At 36.1% G+C, this 13,943-nt stretch overlaps 1 protein-coding gene across 6 annotated transcripts in view; it reads right to left on the bottom strand.

The window, feature by feature from the left end:
• CNKSR2 (connector enhancer of kinase suppressor of Ras 2) overlaps window positions 1-13,943 on the bottom strand; it is a 294,573-nt gene that overhangs the window by 80,439 nt on the left and 200,191 nt on the right. For 4 of the 6 annotated variants that reach the window (XM_011291630.4, XM_045051168.1, XM_045051166.1 and 1 more), the window contains 2 exons: window positions 9,840-9,929; window positions 8,095-8,309 (listed from right to left, as the gene is read on the bottom strand). In XM_011291630.4, the coding sequence (XP_011289932.1) occupies window positions 8,095-8,309; window positions 9,840-9,929 (305 nt within the window). The remainder of the gene's footprint in view (window positions 1-8,094; window positions 8,310-9,839; window positions 9,930-13,943) is intronic. The other 2 variants (XM_045051167.1, XM_045051169.1) reach the window with 1 other exon arrangement.

Below are 13,943 nucleotides of genomic sequence, written 5' to 3'. Positions count from 1 at the left end.
ACTGGCTTCCATCTAAAGTAGTGGGTCTTAACAGTTTTTGACTGTGGCCCCCTAAGACAGACCAACAGACTCGATGGTCCATTTGTCCCCACTTTATGACTGTATAAGTACCTTGTGGTCTGGATGATTCATAGTATCATTTTTAGAAAATCGTGTGTAATGTGAATCATATGCTAGAAGGTAAAAGAGCAAGCAACCTAAAACAAAAACCAAAAGTGATGAAATCTAATCATAGTTTATAATGAAAAGGAAACAGCAACCAAAAACTACAGATAACTTAAAACAAATCCTAATGACATTATCAATATAGCATTCCACCTGAAAATGGCAGGAACCTGAACTGTCTACATTTGTTCATGCTTGTATAGTAATAGCTCAATTACACCCTCAGCTGCATGGATACCAGGCTTCTTGGAGAAACAGTGAGTTAGAATATTCGGTAAACTCTATCAATACATTATTTAAGATTATTTAATTTGTAACTTTTTACAATTATATTGTAGGTTACTAGTAAGCAATATCCAGTCACAAGTGAAAATGAAAGTCTGTGAAATGTGTTATTTGCCCATAAGAATCACTGCATCAAGCCTCAGCCCGTAGGAGCCCTTTGCCAAGGATTGCCTGTACTTGAAGAATCACTGCTCTGGTAAAATGGCCCAACAGGAAAGGCTTTTCACAGTCCAGGTTGTTCCTGTGCAGGGCTTTGCTAAAACTACTCTTTAAAATAATTTTTTTTAACGTTTATTCAATTTTGAGAGACAGAGACAGAGCGTGAGTGCGGGAAGGAAAGAGAGAGAGGGAGACACAGCATCCCAAGCAGGCTGCAGGCTCTGAGCTGTCAACACCGAGCCTGATGAGGACCTTGAACCCAGGAGCTGTAAGATCATGACCTGAGCTGAAGTCGGACGCTTAACCGACCAAGCCACCCAGGTGCCCTAAACTACTCTTAATATGACATTAACACTCTATAAATAATCAAGTCATCCATAGGGAATCAAAGAAAACATACAAATGGGAATACAATAATGTTTATAATGTATATCTAACATGTCTGCATGCACCCTGGTGAAGATAACATCATGTAACACTGTACTATGGCTGCTGTCCAAGTGAGTAAAGTAAAAATGCAGAAAAAGTGGTTGTTATAAACAACTGTTAGGTCAGAGATGGCTTTTTAGCCACCAAAATTTATTTGTTTCATTGATCCTGAAACAATGCGGCCAAGTCAGGTAGTGATTAGACAAACTAACCTTTATGAATACAGATAAATTTCATTATAAATGTTTATATCTTGACAATATAGCATAGTTTGCATCATTGTGATAATAGGTCTGTCTTCTCTAATAGATGGTAAGACATTTATGAGTAGAAATGGCGTTATTTACCTAAAAATGTGAAATTTGGAGCCACACTGCTTGAACTCACATCTTAAGTCTGCTACTTTCTAGCTGTGTGACTGTAAGTAAGGTAAACTCTGTGTTTCAGTTCTGCAAAATAGACATAAAAATAGTAGCAACCTCACAAGGTCAATTTGAGGATTCAATGAGATAATGTGTATAAATTCTTAGGATAGGAACTGAGAAAGCAATCAATAAATGTTAGCCCTCATTAATAGCAGCAGTTGCATTATTATTAGTTAATATATATTCTACACTATTTAGATTGAGCTTTACACATGGTTGATACTACTAGAATTGCTGTAGAGTTTCTGCTAAATTATGTTATTTATTTTTTTGAGGGGCAATATAGAATGGTAAGAGGCACAGTGCTAATGTTCAAATTCCAGCTGTACCACTTGCTATTTATTTAATCCATGTGCCTCAGTTTCCTAATCTGTAAAATGAGAATAACACCAGCACCTTCCTCATAAGGCTGTTATGAAGATTAAATAAGTTAAGATTTATAAACTACGTAGAATAGTGTCTGTTTCATAATGTTAAGTTAAAAAAAGTCTTTTGACCGTTCTCCACCTCCTTCCTCCAGGAGTTCCACCAAAAATACCTTCACAAGTTGAAGAGGATGGATAAAAGTAATTATCAGAAATAAAACAACAAATGAATGTTTGCTGTTATATCCTAAGACAAACCATATAAATGTTGGAATGTTATGAAAAGATTATCCAGATTTTTGAACACCTACTCTAAATCTATTTTAAATTAATCAGTTTATGAAAGTATACCTGCATGTTGTCTGGATCCATAATCAAATTTTACTTGTTCTGGCATGTCAGCATGTAGATTTAAAATAAATTATTATTTTGTTTATGGATTTAGTACAGCAGCTTTAATGTGACAGCAAGTTGTCATATGTATATCTTATCAAGGAAAAAAAAGACCTGAATCTAATCATTCTTTATCTAAAGGGTTTTATTTTTATTTTTTTTCAATATATGAAATTTATTGTCAAATTGGTTTCCATACAACACCCAGTGCTCATCCCAAAAGGTGCCCTCCTCAATACCCATCACCCACCCTCCCCTCCCTCCCACCCCCCATCAACCCTCAGTTTGTTCTCAGTTTTTAACAGTCTCTTATGCTTTGGCTCTCTCCCACTCTAACCTCTTTTTTTTTTTCTTTCCCTCCCCCATGGTCTTCTGTCAAGTTTCTCAGAATCCACATAAGAGTGAAACCATATGGTATCTGTCTTTCTCTGTATGGCTTATTTCACTTAGCATAACACTCTCCAGTTCCATCCACGTTGCTACAAAGGGCCATATTTCGTTCTTTCTCATTTCCACGTAGTACTCCATTGTGTATATAAACCACAACTTCTTTATCCATTCCTCAGTTGATGGACATTTAGGCTCTTTCCACAATTTGGCTATTGTTGAGAGTGCTGCTATAAACATTGGGGTACAGGTGCCCCTAGGCATCAGTACTCCTGTATCCCTTGGGTAAATTCCTAGCAGTGCTATTGCTGGGTCATAGGGTAGGTCTATTTTTAATTTTCTGAGGAACCTCCACACTGCTTTCCAGAGCGGCTGCACCAATTTGCATTCCCACCTTATCACTACATTTCAATTTCTCTCTCTCCCTCTCTCTCCCTCTCCCACTCCCTCTGTATCTGTCTCTGTCCCTCTGTCTCTGTCTCTCTCTGTCTCTCTGTCTCTGTCTCTGTCTCTCTCTCTCTCTCTCTCACACACACACACACACACACACACACACACACACACACACACTGCTGTCTGGCTTTTCTTCCTGTGCTCTCAAGGTCAGATGAGGGCTTTGGTAGCTAACAACTCCTACATTTTCAGACAGAGAATCAGTGAGTAGGTAAAATAAAATTACACTCTTTTCAAAAAGTAACATGCTTGGCAGAAAGGTATATTGCGACCTCCATAATGAGATGGTAGTGATGAATAAGAAGCAAGAACCAAAGCAGAATTTAGTAATGTGGACTAGATAAACATGAGAGAGGATATTCAGAGTCCTAGGACTCTCCTCTGGCACATGGGACACTGAGCCTATGGTAATAAGTTCCTGGGAATTCCCATTATGCATACATTCCAACTGAAGGCCTGTTTGTGCTGAGCAGGGCTGGCCTACGACATGGAGGTAGCTGTTTGCAGGCTGAGGACAACAATGGAGATATCCTGAGACAGGCAATGAAGTTATTGTCACATTTACTCATTCATTCATTTATTCATCACATGCTTACTGAGCATTTATAAGTTACTATACCTATATTAGGTGTTGAAATATAATGCTGAACAAAATGGGAAAGCTATCCTTTTCTGTCATGCATGTGGACATGTCCTCCCTACTATGTACAAGGGAGAAAGACACTTGGCAGACAATCACATAACTAGGCATATACTTACAAATCATAAAAAAAGGTTTTGAAGAAAATATAGAGAGTGCTAAGAGATTGTAATAGAAGAAGCTGATTTAGTTTAGGGTAGTTAGTAATCGTGCAAAGCCTCTCTGTAATTTCACATTTAGATAGAAGTCAGCCAGGAGGGGAAAAAGGGGTAAAAACAGTTTCAGTATAGGGCACAGCATGTCAAAAAGTAGATGATCAGGGTGGTTAGAGCATAGTGAGTGATTTCCTTTTAAGTAAGTTTAAGAAAAATATATAAACTGGAATAACAAATATATGTAATTAATAAAAATCTGTGTATTTTACAATACCACAGATGTCTCAATCTTCTCTATTATGAAATAAACATTTCTGCTATAATTGCAAAGCGCAATGAGTCAAACAGTAAAACCAAACTGTATTTGCCTTGTTTTGTGTATTTTTATTGAGCTGCCTTCCAAAACAGACCACTGGGGATTATAATCTGGTTCTGCTTAGAGGGAACCCCGTCTTCCCTCTCTGCCACACACACACACACACCATTCTTTTCGTAAATTGTTTAAAGGGTATTTAAAATTGATACAATCCTGCCATTAAATTCAATTAAATTTTCTCTAAATTTGAACCCAGAGCACAGGGAGTTACTATATTACAATAGAGATAGCAGTCTATGAAACTCAGTACTCAGGTTTCATAGTCCACTTCCACTTCAGCCCCATTCCATTCAAAATGGCTGTGCTATCCAAATGAATAACTGTAAGAATGAAGATGAGTGGTTCATCATGAAGGTGATGAAATACTGATATTGATCTTCTGTTTTAGGACAATTTAACATAAGGAAAAATACTTTAATTTTTAAATAGGTGTGTATAAACGAAAACAACCAAGTATTCCTGCAAAATATAAAAAGCAATCATTTAAGTGTATGTTGTTTTGTCTCCAAGGTCCAGGCAATTTTAATTACAATCTTCCACAGTCTCAGCACTATATCATGCCAAATAACTACTTGTGCTTTATAACAGCAGTGCCTCTGTATGTTTTTTCTGAACTTAATGAAAAATAGGAACACAGAGCAAAAGAGAAATCTGGGTACAAATCAATCCAGGTACTGAAAATGTTACCAAAATCAACATATGAACGCACATGTTTCTTAAACTTTTTGAAAATTCATTCAATTAGTTGTTAAAGCATAAATTCATTTGTGTAAGGAATCCTACCATGCACAGAGAAGCAGGGTAGAGTGTGCAAAGATTACTGGAGTAGGTGATCTGGGTTCCAGTCCTTACGCTCACACTTTTTGCAACACAGTTTTGGGTAAATCATATAATCCTTCTGAGTTTGAGTTTTGTCATTTGCAAATGCGGTTGTTATGAGGTTTGAAAGACAATAAATGTGGAAGCTCCCTTGACAACTGTCCTCAAGGGAACTCAGAGCCTAGTGAAAACCTCACTAATAAATGTTTTCTCCTTTGAACGTTGGTTATAGGCATTTGAACATTGGTTAGGCATACATTTTGGGGCTAGCAATTATTTTAAAACAAGGAATAGAGTTAGAAAGTGTCAGTACTTCTACTACGGGATTAGTGGGTCAGTGTTACAATGCAGGACTCCCCTGCTCCCCACCCCCTGACATAATTAACAATATTCCTTACATGCTGTCCCTCTGTCAAAAGTTAGTTGGGATAAATATCACCTGTCTTGGAAATACCTTCTTACAGACTCAGGACACATTAATAAAAGTAGGAGGCAAAAAGGAGACTGATTTCTTTCTTGGAATAATCTTCTAGAAGTGAAGTTACTAGACCTAGCTCTTGATAACATGTAACTAAATAATGCCCTTCAGAAAAGTGGTAACAGTTTATATTCCTCTACAATACTCAATACTCAGGGATATTCCTGATTACCAGTTTGATTCACTTTTTACTATATTCCATAAGGTAAAACCACAATCCACAACATTCATCTATTTTCTTCCCTCACAGTATACTACTGTCCAGATGTGCACGACAGGATGGCACAGGGGGAGTGTTTAAAAGTGCCTTCAATGGCTTACTGCTGCTTTTAGGATAAATCCAACCTCTTCAATAGTTTACATGCTCAGGGTGAAGTGGCCTCTTCTTCCTTTTTGAGTCTCATCTCTCACTACCAACTTCCTTCTTGAATAGATCAGCTGTCTTTCATGTTTAGGATTTTTGACTGGAGCACTAGATTCTAGAGGGAGCCTGGTGTTCAGACAGCATTTCTGACAGTGAGAGCGAAAGTGGTCCCCTTCATGCAGCTAAGATTCAGACTGACTACGAATGTTTGTGGCAAATATAATCATTTGATTTGTCAGTCACTTAGGGGAGCAGGTTTTGAGACAGGCATTATTCTCTTAGAGGGGAAGACGCTTGGAGAGGGTACAGAATGAATACCTAGGAGTGCTAACTGCTCTCCTACTTCAACCCAAATAAATGAAGATATTTTTCTACACTCTAGTTTTATGAGAGAGCTATAGAATAAGAAGATGATTTAAAAGATTTGCTGAGAAAAGTAATTCAAGTATAAATGATTAAATCTTTCACACTTTATATACCTAGATGGTATACCTTCTACCATGTGACAGATTAAAAATTTTTAATATTCTGATCACCAAGAAGAGTTGTTGAAATTACTTAAAAACTTGTAATCCATGTTTTTTAAGGGCTCCTAGTAAGAAGCTACAGTTACATTGGCACAACAAATTCCCTTTTAATGAAAATGGCATACAATGGGTTGATTTTGTTAACTGAATGTTCTGGCTAACAAGATTCTCAGTTTCCACAGTGCTACTGTCCTACTTTCTCATCATCCACCTAGCCTGGGTATAATGGCTTTGACTTTGGCCTCCTACCTCTTCATTAGTGCTATGCAACAGAGGGATACAACAAGCCACTCTCATCATTTCAGTCCCCAGTTCAAAATTCTTCAATAATTTTTTTTTCACTGCAAGAAAGAGCCTAAGTACTTTATCTTGAAATTCCTGATCTAAGCCCTGCCTACTTCTCTAGGCCCATCTACTGCCCCCTCCTCATGTGCTTTCCCTCTGTTTTTAGTGAACTGGTAATTCTGAGCATCATGAAGTCCCTGGAACATACCATATTCTCACACAAGAGAATGTGGTGCACCTCCATATACTTCTCCCCATACTACTGCTACTTATCTTTCACTCTTCACACAAACACTCCCCATTCTAAATCTTTTCTCACTTTCCCAGAAAGCTAAGGCTGCCCCCCTCCCCTAACCCTCCTACACTTCTTGTACCCACCCATTACAACAATCAATTTACATCGGAACTCTTGGTGTTTCTTTCTCTCCATATAATAATGCGCTATCTATATGTTCTCAGTTTTGCCTTGAGCACCATGCTCCAAGACTAATAGGTAAGAGATGCTCATTTTTATTTTTTTAGTTTTTGAAATTTTTAAATGTTTATTTATTTTTGAGAGAGAGACAGAGAGAGAGAGAGAGAGAGAGAGAGAGAGAGAGAGAGAGAGAGAGAGAGAGAATGAGCAGGGGAGGGTCAGAGAGAGAGGGAGACACAGGATCCCAAGCAGGCTCCAGCCTATGTATGAGCTGTCAGCACAGAGCCTGACACGGGGCTCAAACCCACGAACCATGAGATCACAACCTGAGCTGAAGTCGGACTCAACTGACTGAGCCACCCAGGTGCCCCAAGAGATGCTCATTAAAAAAATTTTTTTAACATTTATTTATTTTTGAGGGACAGAGAGAGACAGAGCACAAGCAGGAGAGGGGCAGAGAGAGAGAGGGAGACACAGAATCGGAAGCAGGCTCCAGGCTCTGAGCTGTCAGCACAGAGCCCGATGTGGGGCACGAACCCATGAAATACAAGATCATGACCTGAGCTGAAGTCGATGCTTTAACCGCCTGAGCCACCCAGGTACCCCGTGATGCTCATTTTTAAATGAAATCATGAATATATTAAAAATCCTATCTTTAATTTGAACTTGATAGCCATCCATTTACTGTTTATTATTTTAGGTGATTAATCAACTAATTAATTATCATTCTCTGTCACTTTGAGCCTATGATTTCATTAAAAAATGGAACCTGGTACAACATATGAACTCACTGAACAGATGCACTAAAGAACAAATCAAGCCATCAAGGTTTTTTAAAAATTTTCTAAACTTAGGATCTTTTGTGGAAATCTGGCAAAGGGATAAAGATACAATATCTGGAATTTACCCCCAAAGAGTCATTTGCCAGGCTCCCAATAAAAGCTGTAGCACAGAGTCTTTGAAATTTTACTTACGTGGTATAGTGTGGTCTCCGGCACAGGCGTGCCCATGATGTCCTGTCTCAGTGCATCCATTTGCAAACTAGGTAGCAGTGAATAGTGAGTTGGGCTATTACTCTTATCACTCTTCTTTTTAGACTTCTTCCCTGTGTCCTTCTTGCTGTTTCTCTGAAACATGTATTCTTCTTGAGCAATTTTTTCATTGCTCATATATCGGAGTAGAGAGTTTTCTATATAAAAACAGATAAATACACCAATATAAATATGCAAATATTCCAAATTTACCATTCTCTCTTAATTGTGCTATTAGATGTCATTTCAGAAATGTAACTGGATTATTTATAAAATACCTATGTAGTGAAAATATAGAGAACCTTATTTGGGATCATAGGGCAATCTGAAATAGCCTATAGATTATTTCTCCAGATTTTATCTCTGGACCAACTACATGAGAATCACTGAAGCTTGAATCAGTAGTTCTGGGTGTGTGGCTCATACAATTTTTAACAACTTCCCCCAGTGGGATTCTGCTAAAATTGATGACAAACACTGACTTCTAACTGACTAGGTAGCATTTTTGGACAACTTAAGGCCCACATTCTGAATCAGGAAACTCAGTTCATAAAATCTATGCTTACACTGATAGCCAGCACTTAGAACTTCATAAGGCATTTTCCCCCCAAGATAGCACTATCATATGAACTCCCAAAACAGTGACTCAGAAATGGCATATGATAAGCATTTCTCTTTTTATTTTTTCTTGATTAATTCTATAAAACAAATGAAGTTAGAAACTAAAGTTTGGAAAATGGAATGAATACATAGATGTAAAGGAATCTGTCAATGTTCCTGTATTCACTAACATTTTCTGAAACACTCACTCCATAAAACCAGTGTTGAATAGACTAATAAAGCAAATATTCGTGCTTGGTTATCCCTGTATGGCAAATTCTGTACAGTGGCTAGAAATAACAGGCAAATGGGTTCAATATTTATGAAGAAAGCTTAGTGAGCTGAGGTTCTATGAATACTTTTTTGCTTTGTTTTATTTTTTATCTACAACTTTATGGCTCTCTATTTCTGAAAGCAGAAGTAGCCTACCATATCCACAGTTGGTCAAATCCCACTTAGTAGTGAGACTTTCAGCGGCTCTCTTTACGGCTCACCTCAATAGCAGGACAAGTGAACATAAAAACTTACTTTTGGTAGATACTTCAAGTGTAGCCCACCCCCAAGTAAGAAGATAACCCTGAACAGCAAACAGAAGAGAAAAAAAAGCAAAGCATTTTTTTTCCATTTCTATATGGTTTTCATTAGAGTCACTGGCCCAGTTTCCATTAGCTTCACTCATGTATGTCAATGCTCATTTTAAGATTTTACTAATACAAAAGTAATGAGTTTGCATTGCGGACCAATGGGGACTGATTACAATCTCTTCCTATTCACTGAACTTAACTCTTTTATGCAGTTTCACACTTCTGACCTTGTTTTCCAAATAGTAACTTTCAAATAACAATCAGATATTTATTTTTTAACAGTGTTCTTATCTACCCTGAATCCCTTAAGAGACATTCAGAGAAGATATCTATTTAATACCATATCAAGATAGTTAAATGCTGGTCTGAGTTGGTTTGGGTGTATCATAAAGTCAATGACAGAATGAAGTTTTCCACTGAAGCCATAACATCCTATTTAAAGAACATTTAAATTTGCTTTTTGTTCCAACAACCCAGCCTACACTGAAATTCTAGAACACTTACCTCTTCTACTATCTCTCTTCATCTTATTTGGATCTTCATAGTCCCCCACCCAATTATATTCCACTGGCATAGATATAGGTCGTAGCTTGCCTAAACACAGAGAACAAAATTCACATCACATTGTTTTTCTTCCCCATGTCCGCTCAAACTTAACACTGATTTTTAGCTACAGTCTGCAAAACACACTCACCCATATGCAACGTTATGGTTGGCATTTGTGTAGATGAAAAATGTGTGTTTTGAGCCAGAAGGTGAAACTGCCTGTAGTAATTGGCCAGATGATAATGCAATCTTAAGGCATTCTTTTATAAATAATTAAGAATAGCCTAGGTTTACTTTCTTAGGAGCCCTTGACTTTAAGTGTATGGTCCTTTACAAAGAGTACATTATTTTAGGGATTTTACTTCATCTTCTGTCTTGTTCTGCAATGCCCAAGTGCCTACATCTTGATAGCCAATCTCCAAGATACTAGCCCCTTGCGTTTAACCTGCCTGCAAGGACATTAATCCACTGTTTCATGTTGAAACACTACAATGCTAACTTCCCATCTTGTCTGCCCCCAACTCCTGTCACAATACATTCTGGATATACCACCATGCTTCAGCAATATGGTTAGATTCCCTTTTATGGCCTATAGCTGTCTCTCTCCCCAAGCATCTCTTTTGCTATTGGGAACAAGTCTAGTTTCCATTTCCAAGTAATCACTGCTTTGGTCTATTCTGCTTCCCCTCTAGGTCTATATTCTTACTAAACAGGATTTTACTTTAAGCAAGCAGAACTCATGGCACAGACTTCAAGGATAACTTTTTGGTGAGGCTTCAGTGTATTATTTTTGACCAACTTGAAATTCCTGAAGCACAAAAGGGCCAAAGAAAATCATACAAAACTTTAAAAAGGATACCGAGCACAATGCCTGGCATAAAATAATTGCTAAATACACTTTAAATGAAAAGCAAAGACACACACAGGACTGGATCATAACAATGATTTTGATGATCATGACAACAGTACTAACTCATATATCAATACTAAGGTGCTTTTATAAGCATTAAATTGTTTGATCCTCATACTTATGAGAAATATATTATCCTTACCCTCATTTTACCAGATGAAGAAATTGAGACAAGTTATGTAACTGGTCCAAGGACACACAGTTGGGAAGTATGTACTGCCAGGGTTGACACTTGTGCCATGATTCTTGGGGACTTCAATATTCACCCTCCAATACTCTGGTCACTGAGTTTCTCGAGGTTCTCTCCTTCTCCCTTTCCCGTAGTCATATGCTTAATCCTGTCCTCTCCCAAGGCTGTAATCCCTTCAAGTATCCCACTTTTCACTACCACCTTCTGTATTTCTAGTGCATCCCTACAGCACTCCAAGTCCAAATATCCTCCCCCTTAGTCTACTGATCTTCTCACCTTGCGACACCTCTGGGTCACTGTATATCTTCTTCATTTCCCTCCTTGCCCAGCTAAATTTCATGATCAATTACTATGATCAGTCTATGTATTAAAAAAAATTCCATTAGGAGACTTCTAATTCTGTTCCTACAGAAAATGTAACCTTATGGATTTATATTATGTACAATGAATGATAGAGTTTACATAGTATATTTTGCTAAGCTCCTGGAAAATCTGAAAATGAACTAGATATGATAAAATTATAAATGAGCCAAAAAAATGTAGTGTTTATTTAATGGCTTCTTTTCAAAGTATGCAAATGAATTTATAGACAGTCATCTAAGATTGCAAAATTCTCATGGAGTAGATCTCTTTACAAAGGGAAAGCTTAGGGAGAGCTGATGCAGGTCGATATATTCTGTCCTTCCAGCGTGGTGTAAAGGTTTTAGGAAAGGTCTCCTTTGTCATGTCTATTCAACTGCTTGGCATATTCAGTTATCCAGATTTTCAATATTCTGAATTCTGTGTTTTCAAAACTACAACTTATTCCTTCAGAATTTGGTTTTTAAAATAAACTCAATTTCATCATGTGCACTGAAACTGAAGCAATTAACAAGTCTAACACTGTTTCTACATGTCACCAAGAAAATCTTTCAGAATGTGAATAATGCAATAAATAAGCAGTTGTTTTATGTGCTCTATATCTTATTTGAAAGTAGTTTGATGCTTTTCAAAGAATTGATTGGTTGTTTAAAGTCAAATATATATGTACAAAAACAAGAAGAAACATACTTCACACACAGAATATGAAATACATAATTGTATTTGTTGTATTTTGGGTCATCTTTTGAGATTCTCAATAAGCTAAGTCATTGAGGTATGTAATTAAACCTTTGATATGTCTGGTTCTATTATTAACCACAGGAGAAATTTTGCAGAAGATTAAACACTTTTTGGTGATTTTTAAATAGAAGTATACTATATATTGCTAACATAAAATTGAGAAAAAGATATTGAATTAAATAAAAAACATCAAAATCTTAATTAAAATGTACTTTTGTAAGACATCAGGCTTTTGCTTTTACTGATCATAAAGCTATGAATTTAGCAATGCAAGTAAAAATAACCATTTTTAGAAGTATTAGTTAATAATTAAGAAATCATATTCTTATAACTTTGCTCCTTTTATAATTTTTTTTATTGTGCTGCAGTATTGAAACAGACTTAATAAGAGAATGAGGTAACATTCTTACATAAATAGCAGTCCTTGGCAAGTTGAAAAAGAAACAATAGCTTAAATTATTTCTAATTCCAAATACAGAGATCTTTGAGTGCAGCTTAGAAATGTTTGCTACTGCATGTATAGCAGTATTTTAATTTCACAAGACAGCAAAGTTCAAATGGAAAAACAACTTTACGGCTTGTTGCTGTAGTACTACTGGCTAAAAATAAAAGGATACTATAAACATCATTGTTAGATTTAAATCAAATGTACACTACTATTAATATATGTATTTTAATACATACAAACCTAAAAGTATTTTTAAATAAAATAAAAGTAAAAATACTTGTAGGTTTGTATGGTTTGTAAAGGCTTATTAAACACATTTGACTCATTCTTTATGTAACTGTACATAAATTAATAATATCTCTAAAAATAATCTGAAAAATTTTAAGACATCTCTTTAGGTAATGACACTTACATTTACTAATTAATGATGAAAATTAATAATTATAGCCAAGAACATAGTAAAAAAAAAAAGAGTCCATTTAAGAATTTTGCTGACCACTACCTCATAATTTTTTTACTCCTCTAAGCACAAAGCATTTATTAACTGTAGAGTACATTGGATACCCTATCATAAGCCTTGTGATATCTCTGTGCTAGTGTCACACAGTTAAACTACTTTGTTACTTGGCTTTCATATCTATTGCACATCTGGACTTTTAACTTGGATTTACAGACAGGTGAGAATTGTGCACTGTGTATCTGTATTCTAATAAATGTAGTAGAGTTGAAAAATCATTATGTTTAGATTTTGTTTGAATTTTATTCTGAAATTAAAGGTAAGCAGTCTTTTTTATTATGAACTATATTTAGCTGTAATTAAACACAAATAGAACACTAAATATAATTTTAAGAACACTGACAAGGATGAAGTACTTTATAATGATCTAAAGTACTTGTTTTAAAATGGAATTGCTATGTTTTAATACTACTGTACAGAATTGCTTGAAAATAAACTAACTTCTTCCTTAGATAATAAAGCATATTTAGTGCAGTTGCAAATGCCACAATGCCCTTTGGCAGAGCTAATTGCCCACTGTCCTGGGCTCCTTCCTAGTGCTTTTGGTATATTTGTATTATTATATATTATTAAACTGTATTATATATATCTGTCTGTTAGAGGTTTTTCTACTTTTTTTTGCAGAAACTAGGTCTTAGGTATCTTTGTTATAAGTGCTCCTGGCAAATACTTTGACCCAGAGCAGGTATCGATTAAAGTTTTTTTTTTTTTTTGAATGCTTGAATGGAAGGATACTAGACATTATGGATATTCCAAATTACTGAGCTGTTCACTGGATCCTAGTCTCTCTTATTTACTCAAAGGTATCTCTTGAACAATGTTCGTTTCTTTCTCCTGCAGCATCAATTTTTCCCTTTCTACCCAATGATTCCAATTAGCAAAGAAACATGCTGTAA

This window comes from Felis catus, chromosome X (assembly GCF_018350175.1).
Source record: "Felis catus isolate Fca126 chromosome X, F.catus_Fca126_mat1.0, whole genome shotgun sequence".
NCBI lineage: Eukaryota > Metazoa > Chordata > Mammalia > Carnivora > Felidae > Felis > Felis catus.
This window is presented reverse-complemented; position numbering and strand designations above follow the sequence as displayed.